We start from the raw sequence: 24,180 nt of genomic DNA, 5'->3' as shown, positions 1-24,180 counted from the left end.
AAAGTGTGACCTGCAGTTGGACACAGACAGAAGGCAGCACAGAACTTAGGACACACACACATTCACAAAGGCACACACGTCTGTGAAGTTCCCCTTTAAAACCTCTGAAAAAGACGCAGACATAGATACCCTACACACACTTCTGAATATTTCCTCTCACTGATGTCACACACAGACGGCATAGACAGGAAAGAAGGCCCCTATATGGCCACTGCAAGCCATAACGGGACTTCCTTATGAACAATGTTACGAACAGGCCTTGCGAAATATGACTTCCTGCTTGAATCTGATTGGATTCTATCAACTGCAGTCGACCTCAAACAGACTTCAGAGCGGTACCAGTGGAGACGCATATCAGAGTAACTACTCAGCTAATTGTAATTGAAGTTAGAATCATAAAATAGATATTACCATTCGGAGTCAGTTAGAAAGGTAATCATACAGTAAGTTAATACCGTAAGTACAAGTAAGTTAGAATCATAGATATTACAATATCAGGTCAGTCAGACTGAATTAGTTGATTAATTGATTGATTGGTTTAATCATTGATATTCGGTACGGTTAGATAAGATGGCCGACTACATCAACAAACAGGTGATTGAATTAAACAAAGTTAATGAAGAAAACCGGAACAGAGCAACGAGGAGCGTGAAGACTGAGACTCATCTCTCAGGTAAGGACAAATAATTAGCTATTTTTCTCTCTCTCGCGCAATCACGGACGAACGCCCGCCTGCAGGCATAGATGAACCAAACACAGGCACGCACACAAATACCACATAAAAGAAAAACATACATAACATGTATATTTTTGAGTGTTCTGTCTCCTGGGTGGTTCAGTTGGTAAGGAGAGTGGGGATTACAACATTCTGGGCTCACACACTAAAATGCATTAGTTTTTCCCCTTCAATTACTGGAACTATTTTAATAAGATCAATTAAAAATAACCTTTTAAAACAACAACAAAGTGGACGCCCTGCCACTGTTTTAGGTAAACTGCTGAGGGGCTGGAGAAATGTAAGCACTCTCAAATTCATAGAGATCTGTATGCTCAGTGTAAGCTTGTTTTACTCTGGAATTGTAAATGATGGAATTGTACAAACTCTGTATTTTTGGGAGATCCGACAACATTCATATAGAGATGTGAGTTATAGATCTTTCATTCCCATTGAAAGCAAGTCGAAGAGGCGGTAGATCTGTTCTATGTGTTGTTTTTCTGTGCTTCCCTTTCTGAAGTTGCATTTTTACATCTTTTACTTTAGGTTTCGTACAGCAACTTCAAACAGCAGATTATACAATATTTATTTTACACAACGACTGCTTGTTTTGTCACATAAACACATTAGAATTTTTGCAACAAGGAAATGGAGGACCGATTTCTGCATAGTGCATCTTTAAATGTCATTTTGAGCTCATAGATGGTCAGTCTTGGGTCCTGATGGGGGTCACATAGTTAAACTAAGTTCATGAGGCATTTACAAGTTATATTCATGAAGAATGAATGGGTAAGTATCATACATTTCAAAGTCCCAAAAAATTGAGTCAGCAGTCAAAGATAGCCCTTTTAAATCATTCTTCAGCTATATTGTGCAATTTTGGCAATTTCTTCATACAGTAGCTTCCTGTTTATCTGATGTGAGGTGACCACAAGTTTGAGTAAAGTGTTGCTGCCTACCCTAAGTCAGAGGAAAACAAATGACGCATGTTTGGTTCTCAGAATTCTGATCATAATCATTAGTGATGTAGGATGATGTTGTTTCTTTGTGTGTGTGTGTGTGTGTGTGTGTGTGTGTGTGTGTGTGTGTGTGTGTGTGTGTTTCTCTGCAGATGGAAGACTAAGACTCTACAGGCTGGCTGCTGTGTGTTTTGGAGTGCTGTGTCTTCTACAAGTCACCCTTAACATCTCCCTGAGGCTGGCTTTCTGTGAGTGAGGTTGTGTCCCAAATGACACCCTAGTAGCTCTGTTCTTTTGAGTGCCATTTGGGACCTTTTTCCATTTGGGTCTCTTTTCTATTTTATAACGGACTACAGTTGAACAGGGTCGATGGGGCAGATACGTATTTTATCATCACACTAGTTCTGTATTTAAAATCAACGATCACAATTCCTGTAGTTTGTCAATGTTTTTGACAAAAATAAACACACCTGTCGTAATGATGCAGTACAATGAAATGTGTGCTCTATTTACAGTAGTCTGTTCCTAGACTCCGCATGAGTTTCAAGTTTGAGAAAGTTTACAATTTATCATTTCATTTCTACTGATCCGCGTGTCAGTTATTTATCATTCCATTTCTACCGATCCGCGTGTCAGTTATTTATCATTCCATTTCTACCCATCCGTGTGTCAGTTATTTATCATTCCATTTCTACCCATCCGTGTGTCAGTTATTTATCATTCCATTTCTACCGATCCGCGTGTCAGTTATTTATCATTCCATTTCTACCGATCCGCGTGTCAGTTATTTATCATTCCATCTCTACCGATCCGCGTGTCAGTTATGTATCATTCCATCTCTACCGATCCGCGTGTCAGTTATTTATCATTCCATCTCTACCGATCCGCGTGTCAGTTATTTATCATTCCATTTCTACCGATCCGTGTGTCAGTTATTTATCATTCCATTTCTACCGATCCGCGTGTCAGTTATTTATCATTCCATCTCTACCGATCCGTGTGTCAGTTATTTATCATTCCATTTCTACCGATCCGTGTGTCAGTTATTTATCATTCCATTTCTACCGATCCGCGTGTCAGTTATTTATCATTCCATTTCTACCGATCCGCGTGTCAGTTATTTATCATTCCATTTCTACCGATCCGCGTGTCAGTTATTTATCATTCCATTTCTACCGATCCGCGTGTCAGTTATTTATCATTCCATTTCTACCGATCCGCGTGTCAGTTATTTATCATTCCATTTCTACCCATCCGTGTGTCAGTTATTTATCATTCCATTTCTACCCATCCGTGTGTCAGTTATTTATCATTCCATTTCTACCGATCCGCGTGTCAGTTATTTATCATTCCATTTCTACCCATCCGCGTGTCAGTTATTTATCATTCCATTTCTACCGATCCGCGTGTCAGTTATTTATCATTCCATTTCTACCCATCCGTGTGTCAGTTATTTATCATTCCATTTCTACCCATCCGTGTGTCAGTTATTTATCATTCCATTTCTACCGATCCGCGTGTCAGTTATTTATCATTCCATTTCTACCGATCCGCGTGTCAGTTATTTATCATTCCATTTCTACCGATCCGCGTGTCAGTTATTTATCATTCCATTTCTACCGATCCGCGTGTCAGTTATTTATCATTCCATTTCTACCGATCCGTGTGTCAGTTATTTATCATTCCATTTCTACCCATCCGCGTGTCAGTTATTTATCATTCCATTTCTACCCATCCGCGTGTCAGTTATTTATCATTCCATTTCTACCGATCCGGTGTCAGTTATTTATCATTCCATTTCTACCGATCCGTGTGTCAGTTATTTATCATTCCATTTCTACAGATCCGTGTGTCAGTTATTTATCATTCCATTTCTACAGATCCGTGTGTCAGTTATTTATCATTCCATTTCTACCGATCCGTGTGTCAGTTATTTATCATTCCATTTCTACAGATCCGTGTGTCAGTTATTTATCATTCCATTTCTACAGATCCGTGTGTCAGTTATTTATCATTCCATTTCTACCGATCCGTGTGTCAGTTATTTATCATTCCATTTCTACCGATCCGTGTGTCAGTTATTTATCATTCCATTTCTACAGATCCGTGTGTCAGTTATTTATCATTCCATTTCTACCGATCCATGTGTCAGTTATTTATCATTCCATTTCTACCGATCCGTGTGTCAGTTATTTATCATTCCATTTCTACCGATCCGCGTGTCAGTTATTTATCATTCCATTTCTACCGATCCGTGTGTCAGTTATTTATCATTCCATTTCTACCGATCCGTGTGTCAGTTATGATTTTCATTAACATGTTTTAGTGGAACATTTTCATTTAGTATCATTTTTGTTTTCCAAAATAATTGTGACATGGTTAATATTACAAACCGGAATTACATCATTTAGGAGACTTTCTTATCCAGAGCGATTTACAGGAGTAATTAGGAGTAAGTCCCTTAGAAAAGGGCACATTGACAGATTGTTCACCTAGTATACCGCCCCAACGCTCTAAACCGCTATGCAACCTGCCGCTTCAAACCAGAATTAAAATAATAAAGATCTTAAAATAGAAATTCCACTAATGGGACCAGCCTCTGCCACATGGACACATTTATACACTGTGATTCATTGGCGTCTAAAGAAATGAGTGCACGAAGAGATATGTGTCAGGAAAATAACCTCACACTCAACGTCAACAAAACTAAGGAGATGATTGTGGACTTCAGGAAACAGCAGAGGGAACACCCCCATCCACATCGATGGAACAGTAGTGGAGAGGGTAGCAAGTTTTAAGTTCCTCGGCATACACATCACAGACAAACTGAATTGGTCCACTCACACAGACAGCATCGTGAGGAAGGCGCAGCAGCGCCTCTTCAACCTCAGAAGGCTGAAGAAATTCGGCTTGTCACCAAAAGCACTCACAAACTTCTACAGATGCACAATCGAGAGCATCCTGGCGGGCTGTATCACCGCCTGGTATGGCAACTGCACCGCCCTCAACCGTAAGGCTCTCCAGAGGGTAGTGAGGTCTGCACAACGCATCACCGGGGGCAAACTACCTGCCCTCCAGGACACCTACACCACCCGATGCTACAGGAAGGCCATAAAGATCATCAAGGACATCAACCACCCGAGCCACTGCCTGTTCACCCCGCTGTCATCCAGAAGGCGAGGTCAGTACAGGTGCATCAAAGCTGGGACCGAGAGACTGAAAAACAGCTTCTATCTCAAGGCCATCAGACTGTTAAACAGCCACCACTAACATTGAGTGGCTACTGCCAACACACTGTCAATGACACTGACTCTACTCCAGCCACTTTAATCATGGGAATTGATGGGAAATTATGTAAATATATCACTAGCCACTTTAAACAATGCTACCTTATATAATGTTACTTACCCTACATTGTTCATCTCATATGCATACGTTGATACTGTACTCTATATCATCGACTGCATCCTTATGTAATACATGTATCACTAGCCACTTTAACTATGCCACTTGGTTTACATACTTATCTCATATGTATATACTGTACTCGATATCATCTACTGTATCTTGCCTATGCTGCTCTGTACCATCACTCATTCATATATCCTTATGTACATATTCTTTATCCCCTTACACTGTGTATAAGACAGTAGTTTTTTTTTTTTTTGGAATTGTTAGTTAGATTACTTGCTCGTTATTACTGCATTGTCGGAACTAGAAGCACAAGCATTTCGCTACACTCGCATTAACATCTGCTAACCATGTGTATGTGACAAATAAAATTTGATTTGATTTGATTTGATTTGATATCCTAAGGCAATGTAGCAGTAGGCCAAGAACTTCCATTGTCAACTAGAACAAATCAAATCAGAAAATATCCTGATGAAAATATAAATTCTTTCAATCTCATTCATCTCTTTGCTTCTTCTAAGGAGGACTGGTGATTATCGAGGGGAGAGTTTTGTAAAGATTTTTAAAATACTGTGAGGAACTAACATTCACAATGGATGTAAAGGTGAAGAAAAAATGACTTAGAAGCTCAGCTAATTAGTGGTGTTGAGTGAACACGATCAGAAATCAGACATCCCCAAATGGTTACTTCCCTACATTTGTGCAGCAGGCCAGTTAGACTACTTCTATATGCGTGCTCTGGCTCCGTCAGCATTAAGAGGACAGAGAAACCAGATACATGCTCATTACTCAAGTGGAGCGCTGGACAAACTCGGCCATCAGGCTCTCCTCCAACAGCGTCATGTTGGCAGTGAACTCATCAGGGAGGAACAGAAACATACTGACATCATCCTGCATCTGAAAATCAGAGGGAAGGAGAAAGAGGCAATAAAAACAGAGAAGAAGAGAGATCAGATCAATTGGAAAATAAGGTTATGAACAATAAAAATTATTTGAAACATTTTATGCAAATTAACTGTGTCATTACTTGGGGTGGCAGGTAGCCTAGTGGTTAGAGTGTTGGGCCAGTAACCGAAAGGTTGCTAGGTCGAATCCCAATCCAATTTCACAGGATAATGGTTCTGGGTAATCATGGCAATGCGGGTGAGCGCCACCCCATCTAGCTGGATGTCCTCTTTCCCTCTATTTGTTATCCATCTATCCATACACACAACCACACACTCATAAAAACCAGGCGATAGGTGAAAGGTGAAAAAAACTTCAGGAGATGAGATAAGGAGTTGAACCCCAGCCCTCTAGTACCTTCGAAGTCGGCAACACCCAGAGCAACACTACCAGCACTTCTTCCCAGGGGCTTTGTCAGGATGGTATCCACCTGCCTGTTTTCAATATTCCCGCAAGGTGGCGCCAACTCTCAATTTTTGATTTGTAAAGGCACACCCCTGTCTTTATAAGGCCCCACAGTTGACAGTGCATGTCAGAGAAAAAAACAAGCGATGATGTCAAAGGAATTGTCCATAGAGCTCTGAGACAGGATTGTGTCGAGGCAAAGATTGTATGCTCCTATGCTTTAAAATTGGTCCTGATATTCTTCTGGTAACCCGTGCTTGATTTTGGCAGGATCTGCATCAGCTCTTTTTGTTATGTTACAGCTTTATTCTAAAATGTATTTATGGCTTGGCAAAAGCCATAGAGCTCTGAGACAGGATTTTGTTGAGGCACAGATCTGGGGAAGGGTACAAAGACATTTCTGCAACATTGAAGGTCTCCAAGAACACAATGGACTCCATCGTTCTTAAATTGAAGGAGATTGGAACCATCAAGACTCTTCCTAGAGCTGGCCGCCCGGCCAATCTGAACGATCGGGGAGAAGGGCCTTGGTCAAGGAGGTGTCCAAGAACCCGATGGTGACTCTGACAGAGCTCTAGAGTTCCTATGTGGAGATGGGAAAACCTTCCAGAAGGACAACAATCGCTGCAGCGCCAGATGGAATACACTGCTCGGTAAAAGGCACATGGTAGTCCGCTTGGAGTTTGCCAAAAGGCACCTAATGACTCTCAGACCATGAGAAACACGATTCGCTGGTCTGATGAAACCAAAATGTATTCTTTGGCCTCAATGCCAAGCGTCACGTCTGGAGGAATCCTGGCACCATCCCTACGCTGATGAATGATGGTGGCAGCATCATGCGGCAGGGACTGGACTAGTCAGGATCGAGGGATAGATGAATGGAGCAAAGTACAGAGAGATCCTTGATGAAATCCTGCTCCAGAGGGCTCAGGACCTCAGACTGGGGCAGAGGTTCACCTTCTAGCAGGACAATGACCGTTAGCACAAAGCCAAAACAAAAAGGGAGAAGCTTCGGGACAAGTTTCTGAATGTCTTTGAGTGGCCAAGCCAATTGAGTGGCCAAGCCAGAGCCCGGACTTAAACCCTATTGAACACCTCTGGAGAGACCTGAAAATAGCTGTGCAGCGATGCTCCACATCCAACCTGACAGAGCTTGAGAGGATCTGCAGTGAAGAATGGGAGAAACTCCCCAAATACAGGTGTGCCAAGAATGTAGCGTCATACCCAAGAAATCTCAAGGCTGTAATCTCTACCAAAGCTGCTTCATCAAAGTACTGAGTAAAGTGTCTGAATACTTATGTACGTTTTTTTATTATTTATGAAGTTCCAAACATTTCTAAAAACCTGTTTTTGCCTTGTCATTGTGGGTTATTGTGTGTAGATTGATTAGGGGAGTAAATAATTCAATACATTTTAGAATAAGGCTGTAACATAACAAAATGTGAAAAAAGTCAAGGGGTATGAATACTTTTCCGATTGCACTGTATAAGCCTGGGATATCAACCACTCAAAGTTAGTGGGAGTGACCATAGAATTCTACGGGAGTGACCTTCTTGAGTAAAATATTTGCCATCAGGCTATGTCCTTTAGCAAAAACATTCCCCCTGGTCGTCGATAGTTAATACAACCACAAAGACTGTACATCCGGCGCCGACAGAGATGGCCACCTCGCTTAAGCGTTCATAGGAAACTATGTAGTATTTTTTTTATTTTTATGTATTATTTCTTACATTGTTTCCACAGGAAATCTTAAGTTTTGTTACATACAGCCGGGAGGAACTGTTGGATATAAGAGCAACGTCAACTTACCAACATTACAACCAGGATTACGACTTTCCCAAAGCGGATCCTCTGTTTGGTCCAACACCCAGGACAATGGATTGGATCCCAGCCGACGACCCAAAACAACGGCGCCGCAGAAGGGGCATATGGAGTGGTCTTCTGGTCAGGCTCCGTAAACAGGCACATCGCGCACCGCTCCCGAGTATACTTCTCGCCAATGTCCAGTCTCTTGACAATAAGGTAGACGGAATCCAAGCAAGAGTTGCCTTCCAGAGAGACATCAGAGATTGTAACATTCTTTGTTTCACAGAAACATAGCTCACTCGGGATAAGATATCAGAGTCGGTACAGCCAGCTGGTTACTTCATGCATCACGCCGACAGAAACAAACATCTCTCTGGTAAGAAGAGAGAAGGGGTGTATGCCTTATGATTAACGAGATGTGGTGTGATCATAACAACATACAGGAACTCAAGTCCATTTATTCACCTGACCTAGAATTCCTTACAATCAAATGCCGACCGCATTATCTACCAAGAGAATTCTCTTCGATGATAATCACAGTTGTGTACATCCTCCCCAAGCAGACACATCGACGGCCCTGAAAGAACTTCATTGGACTCTATGTAAACTGGAAACCACAAATCCTGAGGCAGCATTTATTGTAGCTGTGGATTTAAACAAGGCTAATATGAAAACAGGGCTCCCTAAATTTTATCAGCATATCGAATGCATGACCCGGGCTGGCAAAACCCTGGATCTTTGTTACTGTAACTTCTGCGACGCATACAAAGTCCTCCCCCGCCCTCCTTCCGGAAAATCTGACCATTTCGTTGCTCCCAGCCTACAGACAGAAACCAAAACAGGAAACGCCCATGCTCAGGTCTGTTCAATGATGGTCTGACCAATCGAATTCCACGCTTTATGATTGCTTCGACCACGTGGACTTGGATATGTTCCGCATAGCATCGGACAATAACATTGATGAATACGCTGATTCAGTGAGCAATTTATTAGCAAGTGCATCGGGGATGTTGTACACACGGCAACTGTTAAAACATTCCCCAACCAGAAACTGTGGATTGATGGCAGCAATCGCGCAAAACTGAAAGTGCAAACCACTGCTTTTAATCAGGGCAAGGTGACCGGTAACATGACCGAATACAAACAGTGTTGCCATTCCCTCCGCAAGGCAATCAACAAGCTAAGCGTGAGTATAGAGACAAAGTAGAGTTGCAATTCAATGGCTCAGACATGAGAGGTATGTTGCAGGGTCTACAGTCAATCACGGACTACAAAAAGAAAACCAACCCCGTCGCGGACCACAATGTCTTGCTCCCAGAGGACAATACAGTGCCACCGACACGGCCCGCTACCAAAACCTACAGGCTTTCCTTCACTGCAGGCAACATGAGTAAAACATTTAAAAGTGTTGACCCTCGCAAGGCCCAGATAGCATCCGTAGCCGCATGCACAGAGAGCTGGCTGGTGTGTTTACGAACATATTCAAGCAATCCTTATCCCAGTCTGCTGTTCCCACATGCTTCAAGTGGGCCACCATTGTTCCTGTTCCCAAGAAAGCTAAGGCAACTGAGCTTGACTATCACCCCCAACTAATTGACTATCACCCCGTAGCACTAACTTTCGTCATCATGAAGTGCTTTGAGAGACTAGTTAAGGATCATATCACCTCCACAGTACCTGACACCCTAGACCCACTCCAATTTGCTTACCGCCCCAATAGGTTCGCAAACGACGCAATCGCAATCCAACTGCACACTGCCCTAACCCATCTGGACAAGAGGAATACTTATGTAAGAATGCTGTTCATCGATTACAACTCAGCATTTAACACCATAGTACCCTCCAAACTCGTCATTAAGCTCGAGACCCTGGGTCTCGACCCCACCCTGTGCAACTGGGTCCTGGACTTCCTGACGGGCCGCCCCCAGGTGGTGAGGGTAGGAAACAACATCTCCACACCGCCGATCCTCAACACTGGGGCCCCATAAGGGTGCATTCTCAGCCCTCTCCTGTACTACCTGTTCACCCATGACTGCGTGTCCATGCACACTCTATCATCAAGTTTGCAGATGACACTACAGTGGTAGGCTTGATTACCAACAACGACGAGACAGCCTACAGGGAGGAGGTGAGGGCCCTCGGAGTGTTGTGTCAGGAAAATAACCTCACACTCAACGTCAACAAAACTAAGGAGATGATCGTGGACTTCAGGAAACAGCAGATTTGGGAGCAGCCCCTGTCCACATAAACAGGACAGTAGTGGAGAAGGTGGAAAGTTTTAAGTTCCACGGCGTACACATCACGGACAAACTGAAATGGTCCACCTACACAGACAGCATGGTGAAGAAGGCACAGCAGCACCTCTTAAACCTCAGGAGGCTGAAGAAATTCATCTTGTCACCAAAAACACTCACAAACATTTACAGATGCACAATCGAGAGCATCCTGTCGGGCTGTATCACCGCCTGGTACGGCAACTGCTCCGCATCAGCGGAGGCAAACTACCTGCCCTCCAGGTCACCTACACCACCCGATGTCACAGGAAGGCCAAATAGATCATCAAGGACAACAACCACCCGAGCCACTGCCTGTACACCTTGCTATCATCCAGAAAGTGAGGTCAGTACAGGTGCATCAAAGCTGGGACAGAGAGACTGTAAAAATGCTTCTATATCAAGTCCATCAGACTGTTTAAGAGCCATCACTAACATTGAGTGGCTGCTGCCAACATACTGACTCAAATCTCTATCCTCTTTAATAATAAAAAATTGGATGAAATATATGTATCACTAGCCACAATGTCACTTTATATAATGTTTACATACCCTACATTACTCATCTCATATGTATATACTCTACTCTACTGCATTTTTCCTATGCTGCTCATCAATATGTTAGATATTACTGCATGGTCAGAACTAGAAGCACAAGAATTTCGCAACACTCGCATTAACATATGCTAACCACGTGTATATGACAAATAAAATTTGATTTGATTATGGCTAAGCACATTTCCACAATTTCTATTCTTAAAATGTTCTTTTAGATCTAAACCCTAAATCTAAGTTTGATGCGTTGGTCTACCAAACCTTCCGAGCAATTGGCCGGAAGTGTCTGGGTTTGGGAACGAGTTTCATCCTTCAGCACAACATGTCACCCTTTATACGTTTATATCATATTCAACATTGTGGGTCATGTCACATTTGACATGGGAGATTATGTTTTTAGTTATTTTTATTTCACCTTTATTTAACCAGGTAGGCTAGTTGAGAACAAGTTCTCATTTGCAACTGCGACCTGGCCAAGATAAAGCAAAGCAGTGCGACAGAAACAACAACACAGAGTTACATGGAATAAACAAGCATACAGTCAATAACACAATAGAAATTTTTAAAAGAAAGTATATATACAGTGTATGCAAATGGCATCAGGATACTGCCAGAGGTCCGGACAACAGGCCCTCCGATTTTACACACTGAACTCTATCTGCAAAGTAGTATGCGAACCAGGCGATGCAGTCATTTGAGAAACCAAGGCTATTGAGTCTGCCAATAAGAATACGGTGATTGAAAGAGTCGAAAGCCTTGGCCAGGTCGATGAAGACGGCTGCACAGTACTGTCTTTTATCGATGGCGGTTATGATATCGTTTAGTACCTGAGGTGTGGCTGAGGTACACCCGTGTCCAACTAGGAAACCGGATAGCACAGAGGAGAAGGTATGGTGAGATTCGAAATGGTCAGTGATCTGTTTATTATCTTGGCTTTCAAAGACTTCTGAAAGGCAGGGCAGGATGGATATAGGTCTGTAACAGGTTGGATCTAGAGTGTCACCCCTTTGAAGAGGGGGATGACCGCGGCAGCTTTCAATCTTTAGGGATCTCAGACGAAATGAAAGAGAGGTTGAACAGACGGGTAATAGGGGTTGTAACAATGGCAGTGGATAATTTTAGAAAAAGATGGTCCAGATTGTTTAGCCCAGCTGATTTGTACGGGTCCAGGTTTTGCAGCTCTTTCAGAACATCTGCGATCTGGATTTGGGTGAAGGAGAAGCTGGGGAGGCTTGAGCGAGTAGCTGCGAGGGGTTGGGGTAGCCAGGAGGAAAGCATGGCCAGCCGTAGAGAAATGATAATTGAAATGTTCGATTATCATGGATTTATCGGTGGTGACCATGTCGCCTAGCCTCAGTGCAGTGGGCAGCTGGGAGGAGGTGCTCTTGTTCTCCATGGACTTCACAGTTATGACACGTTTATGAACCCTTTATAAAGCATGACGTACACTTATAGATGCTTAATAACACATTAATGTAGCGCTTATGAATGCATTATGAAGGCTTTATGAACCCTTTGATAAGACCATTGACGGTGAAATCACAATCAGTGAAAACATTATTGATCTAGCTAACTAGCAGATTTAGATCAATCATCAACATGAATGATCAGCTGATAGTCTGTCCTCTTTCCCCGATGTCAGTCATGTATTTTGATAGGCACTGCAACCAGTGGTGTAGTGATATTTGTCATCATTTCTCAATCAATGTTTGCACTGACAGATGACACCTTTTGAATACCTTTATAGAATATACATCAAATGCATCCTCAGATTACAACGTCTGACTATATCCACATTGTCTCGAGAAAATGTTCTATGTCCTTCACCAAGTCAGGAACAGCTCATTTCAAAATAGACTAAACATCCATGTCAATCTTGAATGATAATTCATCACGTTTTACTGGTGAAATGTCCACACTGCATGTCAATCATCTCAATCATTATCATGAGAATATGCATTTAGATGTTATTGAATTACTGTTACGTGAGTGAATTAACCAGGAGCTACATGTATCAATCCTTTCCAGATAACAGAGGAAATGAGACTGTGGAGAGAGACCAGCTACAGACCAGTTACAACACACTGACTGAAGAGAGAGACCAGCTTCAGAAGGAAAGAGATGATCTCATGAGAAAGTTCTCTAATCTGAGTGAGTTAACCTGATAAATGATCATAACATCACATATCTAATATGCAGTTTCAATAATAGGTGCAGAATAACAAGATGGAAATTCATGTTTTGTCATGTAGAACAAACCTGTCCTGATGGCTGGCAGAAGTTCAACTCCAGTTGGTACTTCCTGTCTACTGTGACTAAAACCTGGAAGGAGAGCAGAGAGGACTGTCGGGAGAGAGGAGCCGACCTGGTGATCGTAAACAGTGATAGGGAACAGGTGTGTGTCTGTGTGTGAGAGAATGGGAGAGAGAGAGAATCAAGCATCTCTTTGTCAGTAATATGTCTTCCAGTATTTAACACATGTAGTCTATAGTAGTTGACAATATCCGTATCTTTCTCACCAACAGCAGTTTCTCTTAGGCCTCAATAAGGGAGCCTGGATTGGTCTGACTGACTCTGTTACTGAGGGGACCTGGAGATGGGTGGACGACACCCCACTGACCATAAGGTGTGATAGAGACTTTTTAACAAATGACATATTGCTTCAAATCATTATCATGAAAAGTTTGTGTTCACTCATAGATGTCATTCCACAAACACTAATAAATATATCTAAGAAACGAAGTACTATTAAATATGAAAATGAAATACAACTAAAGTTATCTTTGTTGGTCTAAGCTAGATGAGGGTGTGCTCATATTAAAGCTGAAAAAACATGTCTATAATTTATGATGATGTTTTCTACCAGCGTCTGATTATTAACTTTGCCCCCTTTTTAATTAGTATGTTTTATGTTATTTGCACTGGTTCTATGGACACTCAATAGACTCTACCCACACACTCACTAGACTCTACCCACACACTCACTAGACTCTACCCACACACTCACTAGACTCTACCCACACACTCACTAGACTCTACCCACACACTCACTAGACTCTACCCACACACTCACTAGACTCTACCCCCACACTCACTAGACTCTACCCCCACACTCACTAGACTCTACCCCCACACACTCACTACACTCTACCCCCACACACTCACTACACTCTACCCCCACACACTCACTACAATCTACCCCCACACACTCACTACACTCTACCCCCACACACTCACTACACTCTACCCCCACACACTCACTAGACTCTACACACACACTCACTAGACTCTACCAACACACTCACTCTACTCTACATACACATTCACTAGATTCTACCCACACATTCACAAGACTCTACCCACACACTCACACTCTACATCACACTCAGACTCTACATACACACTCACTAGACTCTTCCCACAAACTCACTAGACTCTTCACTAGACTCTACATACACACTCACTAGACTCTTCCCACAAACTCACTAGACTCTATCCACACACTCACTAGACTCTACTCAGACTCTACCCACACACTCACTAGACTCTACATACACACTCACTAGACTCTTCCCACAAACTCACTAGACTCTATCCACACACTCACTAGACTCTACCCACACACTCACTCGACTCTTCCCACACACTCATTAGACTTCTTCGAAAAAATGATTCAAGCTCTGTCAAATTTCATTGCTGATCTTTGCTAGACAACCCTTTTTAACGTCTTGTCATACATTGTCAAGCAGATTTAAATCAAAACTTTCAAAACTCGAAACATTCACTGCCTTCTTGGTGTCACGTCCTTACCTTAGTTCCTTTGTTATGTTTCTTGTTTAGGTTGGTCAGGGCGTGAGTTGGCGTGGGCATTCTATGTGTTGTTCTAGTTTTGTTTTTCTATGTGTTTGGCCTGGTATGGTTCTCAATCAGAGGCAGCTGTTAATCGTTGACTCAGATTGAGAACCATACTTAGGCAGCCTGTTTTTCCCATTTGAGTTGTGGGTAGTTGTTTTCTGTTTTGTGTTGTTGCACCTTACAGTGCTGTTTCGTTCACGCTCTTTGTTGTTTTGTTATTCAGTTGATTTATTAAATATTAACATGGACACATACCACCCTGCGCATTGGTCCGATCTTGACTACTCTTCCTCAGATGAAGAGGAGAACCGTTACACTTGGTTAGGAACTCCAGTGTCGGTTTGGCCTTGTGTTTTAGGTTATTGTCTTGCTGAAATGTGATTTCATTTGCCAATGTATTAGGGATTTCCCTAATAGGGACTAGACTTTTTTATTACTTAATTACTTTAACTCTGCATTGTTGGAAAAGGACCCGTAACTAAGCATGTGTTATTATTATTTTCTCTGTCTTGTTTACCCTGTAGTTACTGGCACTCACAGCAACCTGATAATGGTCGTGACGACCCAAAAAATGGGGAGGAGGACTGTGTTGAGCTGAACACAGAAACCTGGCTTCCTGCAAAGGCATGGAATGACCAGTCATGTTTAGACAATCGTCACTGGATTTGTGAGAAAGTGGTTTAACAACACCATGACAACAGAGCACCTTACAGAGCACCTTACAGTGCTCACAACTTCATTCTCTCTCTCTCTCTCTCTAAGACACACACACGCACACACACCAACACACTGCTAGTACTGTACTGAGTGGCAAACAACCTGATAATGGTTGTGAACCAGGATATACTGTAACAAGGACTGTGCTGATAATGTGTTAATATTGGGTATTCTGAGCCTGTATATAAATATTCTGACATATCATTTACCTCTCTTCATAACTGTATTTGTGAAGAGTTATACAGTAGCTCATTATATAGTAGTGCTACAGTGCTAATGCATCTCTCTCTAGGTAAACAGTGTGTAGACATATTGTCATCTGTAAAATGCTTGTATTCATTGTTTTAAATAGAAACATGTTATGTGATTTGTCATAGGCTTGTGCTTTTTTCATAATCAATTATTAGTACAAATCTCTTTAGTAAAAGATGAGGCTCAGAAAAGAAAGGCTCAGTAAGAAATGAACCTAGCAATTTACCAGCTTCCTGATTGAATGTGATTGGATTGTTAAAACAATGTGACTTGCAGTTGGACACAGACGGTCGGCAGAACAGTACTGAGAGGATACATGCTGCACGCAGGCACAAACACAGACACAAACACACAGACACACACACACAAACACACAGACACACACACACACAAAACACACAGACACACACACACAGTTAGAAAGGTAATCACATAGTTAGTTCAGATGTATGACTACTTTAACAAACAGGTTATTGAAGAACATGAGAAAAGAGCAACAAGGAGAGTGAATACTGAGACCCGTCGCTCAGGTAAGAACTAAGAAAACTATCTATCACACACATACACGCACATGTGCACACCTTGAATTTCGTGATTTTAGGCGCAAGGCTATTTGTCCTTCAAGAGGTTCCCAATCTGCCAGGGCACCAAGGCCATCTGCTAGGGCACCCTGTCCATGATCCACAATAACCAGTTAAATTGATTTGAAAAACACTAGCCATTCTGTTAAGAAAAACATTAGTCTACGTAAAGGTCATACATAATTAGCATATTGGAACAATAGCGCTTTTAGCTTACTGCTGTGTGCATTGCTGTTGTTATAATGTGAAGAAGTAGCCTAATAGTTAATTAACATTTTAAGCTAAATGTTCTGATCTGTTGCATCAGCCCCTTTGCTTTTAAACGTTTTTTTGATGTATAGTGGTTGTATGAACTTGGGATCTATCGTCCCACAACTGTCCCAGAGTCTAGAAATATTTATTTCTCACACCGAATGATAAGTGTAGATCCACTTTTGTACTATACTAGATTGAAATAGGCAGGTGATTTTGCTATTCGTTACTCATCTTGGGTTTCCTCCAGACATGATGCTTGGCATTCAGGCCAAAAAGTTAAATAGTGGTAATAATCTTGTTTCTCATGGTCTGAGTCCTTCAGTTGCCTTTTGGTAAGCTCCAAGCGGGCTGTCAAGTGTCTTTTACTGATGAGTGGATTCTGTCTGGCCGCTCTACCATAAAGGACTTATTGGTGGAGTGATGCAGAGATGATTGTCCTTCTGGAAGCTTCTCTCCGATCTCCACAGAGGAACTATGTTCCAGAGTCACCATTGGGTCCTTGGTCAACTCTCTGAGAAAGGCCCTTCTCCCCGATTGCTCAGTTTGGCCAGGCGGCCAGCTCTAAGAAGAGTCTTGGTGGTTCAAACTTATTCCATTTAAGAGTGATGGAGGCCACTGTGTTCTTGGGGATCTTCAATGCTGCAGAAATGTTTTGGTAACCTGTACCTCGACACAATGCTGTCTCAGAGCTCTAATTATTCCTTCCACCTCATGGCTTGGTTTTTGCTCTGACATGCACTGTCAACTGTTGAGCCGTATGTAGCCAGGTGTGTGCCTTCCCAAATCATGTCCAATCAATTGCATTTCCCAAAAGACTCCAATGAAGTTGTAGAAACATCTCAACAATGAACAATGGAAACAGGATGCACCAGAGCTCAATTTTGAGTCTCATAGCAAAGGGTCTGAATACTTTTGTAAATAATGTGTCTGTGTTCTAATTTTTAATACATTTACAAACATTTCTAAAAACTTGTTTTCGCTTTGTCATTATGGGGGTATTGTGTGTAGATTGATGAGGAAAACATTAATTTAATCAATTATAGAATAAGGCTGTAACGTAACTAAATGTGGAAAAGGGGTCTGAATACTTTCGGAATGCACTGTAATGCATTACATTTGACCAGAGCCCATAGGACAGATATGCATTTCATGATCACACAATCGTTCTGTACTCACAAAGCAAGGATGACAATTCCGACTTACAGACGTTATATGGCTTGTGGGACCAGTAGTTTGTCAAGAAAGAATGTCGACATCATCCAGAGAATTGAGATACAACTGTAACTGGTGTACTTGGTCTTGTATAAGTCACTGAACATGGCGACAATGTACACACCACAACCAGGACTGTGGTTGACCAGGGTACATAGGGCTTTGGTCCATTGTACTGCACTATAGAAGGAATAGGGTGTCATTTGGGATGCTTCCCATGCAGGAACATCTTTGTTTTTAAGCACCGCTCTAACGAAGAGAGAAACCAGGTCGAGACCCGTTACAACACCACTGAACTGGAGCAAGACAGAGACCAGCCAGATACCAGTAGTGGTATCATTGAACTGTGTACTGTTGCATCCCTCGTTAAAGGAAGCGGGTTCTTTCTAGTTATTGCAAAGAGAATCTCGACATTATAAAGCATTTACATCATGAAGACTGTTCATTTCAAACATGACAGCAGATACAACATAACCTGTTCCAAGCTTAGTCCATCTGCACCCACTCACAGGTAGCACCCTTGAATACCTTGGCCAACAACCAATGAGGGTCTGCCAATTAAGCCATGCACATCCAATCAGATATATATTTCCAATATCCAGCACTGAACACGTACATACCATTTTAACCAGCTGTGCATAATAACTTCTCTCTCAAACGTTACATGTACAGATAGAGACCACTTGCAGAAGGAGAAAGAAGAACTTGAACCAGCTAGAGAGAGAGAGAGGCCAGTCAGATAATTCAAAGGACAAAAAACAGTTACAAGAGCGTTACAATGCCCTGACTAAAGACACAAGTTGAGAGACAGGGTCAGTGTCCTGACCAATGAGAAGGTGGCGCTGGAGAAGAGGCTCTCTGAGTGTGGTAAGTAGTCAAGTCAGTCACGAGGGCTGCATCCCTCTTCTCTACCCTTCATTCTCCTGAAGGGTGAATTTGCAGCCTGACCTCAAAGACTAGACGTAACATAGTAAACATAAATCTGTGACACTTTGTGATTAGTATGATATGTTACATTATGTTTGATGTGGTTAAATTACACAGAAGTTTACTTAAGACCAAAACAAAAGGAGGGAGGATGAGTGGCCAAATGATGCGAACGTCTAGCAACCCAAAGGTTGCGCTTTTAAATCTTATCATGGACAACGTTTGCATTTTAGCAAATAAGCAACTTTGCAACTACTTACTTATTTTTTTTATTACGTTGCACCTACTTAGCATATTAGCTAAACCTTTCCCTTACCCTGACCGTAACCACTTAACCTAACTCCTAACCTTAGCGCTAACCTGAACCACTAATGCTAACTTCTAGCGTAGCTAATGTTAGACACCTACCACCAAGCCACCTAGCTAACTTTACCAACAACAAATTAAAATTCATAACATGTCATACATATTGAACATTTGTAACATATCATATGAAATGGATGATGGACATCCACAAATTAATACACACCTTGCGATAAGTGGATTGTATGTTTTAACAGAAGTGTGGAACCACTGCGTTTAACCAGGGCAAGGTGACCGGAAACATGACCGAATAGAAACAGTGTAGCTATTCCCTCCGCAAGGCAATCAAACAAGCTAAATGTCAGTATAGAGACAAAGTAGTGTCGCAATTCAACGGCTCAGACACACGAGGTATGTGGCAGGGTCTACAGTCAATCACGGATAACAAAAAAAAAAAAACAGCCCCGTTGTGGACCAGGATGTCTTGCTCCCAGACAGATAAAATAACTTTTTGCTCGCTTTGAGGACAATACAGTGCCACTGACACGGCCCGCTACCAAAACCTGCAGTCTCTCCTTCAATGCAGCCGAAGTGAGTAAAACATTTAAACGTGTTAACCCTCGCAAAGCTGCAGGCCCGACGGCATCCCCAGCCGAGGCCTCAGAGCATGTGCAGACAAGCTGGCTGGTGTGTTTACGGACATATTCAATCTATCCTTATCCCAGTCTGATGTTCCCACATGCTTCAAGAGGGCCACCATTGTTCCTGTTCCCAAGAAAGCTAAGGTTAATGAGCAAAATGACTACCGCCCCGTAGCACTTACTTCCGTCATCATGAAGTGCTTTGAGAGACTAGTCAAGGACCATATCACCTCCACCCTACCTGACACCCTAGACACACTCCAATTTGCTTACCGCCCCAATAGGTCCACAGACGACGCAATCGCAACCACACTGCACCCTGCCCTAACCCATCTGGACAAGAGGAATACCTTTGTGAGAATGCTGTTCATCGACTACAGCTCAGCATTTAACACCATAGTACCCTCCAAACTCGTCATCAAGCTCGAGACCCTGGGTCTCGACCCCGCCCTGTGCAACTGGGTACTGGACTTCCTGACGGGCCGCTAAAAGGTGGTGAGGTTAGGTAACAACATCTCCACCCCGCTGATCCCCAACACTGAGGCCCCACAAGGGTGCGTTCTGAGCCCTCTCCTGTACTCCCTGTTCACCCACGACTGCGTGGTCATGCACGACTCCAAGCCAATCATCAAGTTTGCGGACGACACTACAGTGGTAGGGTTGATTACCAACAACGAAGAGACGGCCTACAGGGAGGAGGTGAGGGCCCTCGGAGTGTGGTGTCAGGAAAATAACCTCACACTCAACGTCAACAAAACAAAGGAGCACCCCCCTATCCACATCGACGGGACAGTAGTGGAGAGGTTAGTACGTTTTAAGTTCCTCGGCGTACACATCACGGACAACCTGAATTGGTCCACCCACAAAGACAGCGTTGAGAAGAAGGTGCAGCAGCGCCTCTTCAACCTCAGGAGGCTGAAGAAATTCGGCTTGTCACCAAAAGCACTCACAAACTTCTACAGATGCACAATCAAGAGCATCCTGTTGGGCTGTATCACCGCCTGGTATGGCAACTGCTCCGCCCACAACCTTGAGGCTCTCCAGAGGGTAGTGAGGTCTGCATAACGCATCACCTGGGGCAAACTACCTGCCCTCCAGGACACCTACACCACCCGATGTCACAGGAAGGCCATAAAGATCATCAAGGACAACAACCAAGGCAAAACAAACATACAGTCAATAATACAGTAGAAAAATAAGTATATATACAATGTGAGCAAATGGGGTGAGATAAGGGAGGTAAAGGCAAAAAAAGACCATGGTGGAGAAGTAAATACAATATAGCTGTCACGTTCTGACCTTTATTTCCTTTGTTTTGTATTTATTTAGTATGGTCAGGGCGTGAGTTGGGTGGGCAGTCTATGTTTGTTTTTCTATGATTTGGGTATTTCTATGTTTCGGCCTAGTATGGTTCTCAATCAGAGGCAGGTGTCATTAGTTGTCTCTGATTGAGAATCATACTTAGGTAGCCTGGGTGTCACTGTGTGTTTGTGGGTGATTGTTCCTGTCTCTGTGTTTGCACCAGATAGGACTGTTTAGGTTTTCCATGTTTATTGTTTTGTAGTGTTCATGTGTACATTTACGTATTAAAAGAACCATGGACACTTACCACGCCGCATATTGGTCCTCTGATCCTTTTCGCCTCTCCTCTTCGGAAGAAGGGGAGGAAATCCTTGACAATATCAAGTAAAACACTGGAATGGTAGATTTGCAGTGGAAGAATGTGCAAGGTAGAGACAGAAATACTGGAGTGCAAAGGAGCAAAATAAATTAATACAGTAGGGGGAGAGGTAGTTGTTTGGGCTAAATTATAGATGGGCTATGTACAGGTGCAGTAGTCTGTGAGCTGCTCTGACAGCTGTTGCTTAAAGCTAGTGAGGGAGATAAGTGTTTCCAGTTTCAGAGATTTTTGTAGTTCGTTCCAATCATTGGCAGCAGAGAACTGGAAGGAGAGGCGACCAAAGGAAGAATTGGTTTTGGGGGTGACCAGAGAGATATACCTGCTGGAGCACATGCTACAGGTGGGTGCTGCTATGGTGACCAGCGAGCTGAGATAATGGAGGACTTTACCTAGCAGGGTCTTGTAGATGACCTGGAGCCAGTGGGTTTGGCGACGAGTATGAAGCGAGGGCCAGCCAACGAGAGCGTACAGGTCGCAGTGGTGGGTAGTATATGGGGCTTTGGTGACAAAACGGATGGCACTGTGATAGACTGCATCCAATTTATTGAGTAAGGTATTGAAGGCTATTTTGTAAATGACATTGCCGAAGTTGAGGATAGGTGGGATGGACAGTTTTACAAGGGTATGTTTGGCAACATGAGTGAAGGAGGCTTTGTTGTGAAATAGGAAGCCAATTTTAGATTTAACTTTGGATCGGAGATGTTTGATGTGAGTCTGGAAGGAGAGTTTACAGTCTAACCAGACACCTGGGTTTTGTAGTTGTCCACATATTCTAAGCTAACGTTAGCCACAACAAAGTGAAATTAAAAACATATCATACGAAATAGATGAGGGACATCCACAAATGAATACATATCAAGTGAAATGTAACATATCATACTAAATGGAGGGAGACAGATGTATATTTACCATGTTACGTCCAGGGTGGAACCTGCAGTGCACTTGGACACTGTGTGCAGTACACACCAATCAAGGATTCACCAACAGTTAAATGGCAATGTAAACAAAAAAGATCAATACAATACACAAGTGTTATATATATTTCAAATTTTAGGTATATTTCTTCAACAGAGCAAAACATTTGTCGGAAAATATGGAAAATTCGTCCAGAGGGATGGAAGCTGTTGGGATCCTGAGTACTCACTCACTCACTCACTCACTCACTCACCTGTTCCTCCTTGCTGTTTATGATCATCAGGTCTGCTCCTCTGTTCAGACAGTCCAGTCTGCTCTCCTCCCAGGTTTTCATCTCCGTAGACAGGTCTGCTCCTCTGAGTGAGTGAGTGAGTGAATGAGTGAGTGAGTGAGTGAGTGAGTGAGTGAGTGAGTGAGTGAGTGAGTGAGTGAGTGAGTCAAACATGCCTTGGTCAGTAATGTATCTTCCAGTATTTAACACATGTAGTCTATAGTAGTTGACAATATCAGTATCTTTCTCACCAACAGGAGTTTCTTGTTGGCTTTACTAAGGGGAGCCTGGATTGGTCTGACATACTCTGTTACTTAGGGGACCTGGAAATGGGTGGACGGCACACCACTTACCACCCCAAGGTAAGAGACTACTGTTCTGCTCTAATAACACTGATCACCCCAAGGTAAGAGACAACTACTCTATAATAACACTGACCACCCCAAGGTAAGAGACTACTGCTCTGTAATAACAATGACCACCCCAAGGTAAGAGACTACTGCTCTATAATAACTCTGACACTGGACACTGTACTACTCTAATAACAGTAATAATGGTTTATTAAGGGTGTGTACTGGAGGCGAAGTCAGGTGCATGGGAGCAGATGTAGTGAGCAGGCGCACTTTTTATTCTGGCCCACAAAAGTACATAAATGTTCCCAAACACGGAACATAGACAATAAGTATGGCACATAACAATACCCACATAACATAAATACAATTTCACACAAAGACACGGAGGGGAACAGAGGACTAAATACATGCAGTGTGATTAGGGAATGAAAACAGGTGTGTATTGAACAAGATGAAACAAATGGAAATATGAAAAATGGAGCGGCGATGGCTAGAAAGCCGGTGACGTCGATCGCCAAATGCCGCCCGAACAAGGAGAGGAGCCGACTTCGGCGGAAGTCGTGACACAGATCACTTGGAGCATTGGCTACACGGCTGGAAATGGTTCAACTCTGAGACTATCGATCCCTACAGACTAAGAGCAAGTCTTTGATACTAATTACTAGTCTGCAGCTAGAAATTATGTCAAGCTGGGATGTAAAGACTGACAACTGCCGAAACATCTATCTATGAGATTCATTTCTGAATGGTACTGTGAAGTATTCATTCTAACCACGGAAGATTTTGATCTTCGGGGAAACAGAGAGAGAGAGAGAGAGACTCAGATGAACTCTACAGCAGACAGACCAGATTCCAACCGATAAGATCACGACACATGGGCGTAAATATATATATTGATTGCAATTATTCCCGAATGAGTGAACGTTTATGTGCAAAGGATTAGCATTTCAATTAAAATAATTATAGCAGTATAGTGTGTAGCGATCTCTTTTTCCATTCCCAGTCTCTCTCAGTCCACACCCAGAACATCTATTCTATAATGACATGAATGAATGTCACTCTGAACTATCCATTCTAACCAAGACAGAAAGAGAGGGTGGACAAACTCTCCAATAGAAACAAACTTTTCAACAGAGATCCCGAGACCA

General features: G+C 42.6%; 1 protein-coding gene across 1 annotated transcript; it reads left to right on the top strand.

Moving 5' to 3' along the window:
• Positions 1–302: 302 nt before the first annotated feature.
• LOC121843813 (C-type lectin domain family 4 member E-like) lies at positions 303–16,015 on the top strand. Its single transcript, XM_042313656.1, has 7 exons — positions 303–456; positions 566–673; positions 1,827–1,922; positions 13,098–13,220; positions 13,322–13,464; positions 13,595–13,695; positions 15,449–16,015. Exons 2-7 carry the CDS (start codon positions 571–573, stop codon positions 15,606–15,608), a joined length of 726 nt encoding a protein of 241 aa, XP_042169590.1. The 5' UTR covers positions 303–456; positions 566–570; the 3' UTR covers positions 15,609–16,015.
• The last annotated feature ends 8,165 nt before the right edge of the window (positions 16,016–24,180 follow it).

Source organism: Oncorhynchus tshawytscha, unplaced genomic scaffold, assembly GCF_018296145.1.
Source record: "Oncorhynchus tshawytscha isolate Ot180627B unplaced genomic scaffold, Otsh_v2.0 Un_contig_336_pilon_pilon, whole genome shotgun sequence".
Classification (NCBI taxonomy): Eukaryota; Metazoa; Chordata; class Actinopteri; order Salmoniformes; family Salmonidae; genus Oncorhynchus; species Oncorhynchus tshawytscha.
Note: the sequence above shows the minus strand (reverse complement) of the source record. Positions and strands in the feature narration are given on the sequence as shown.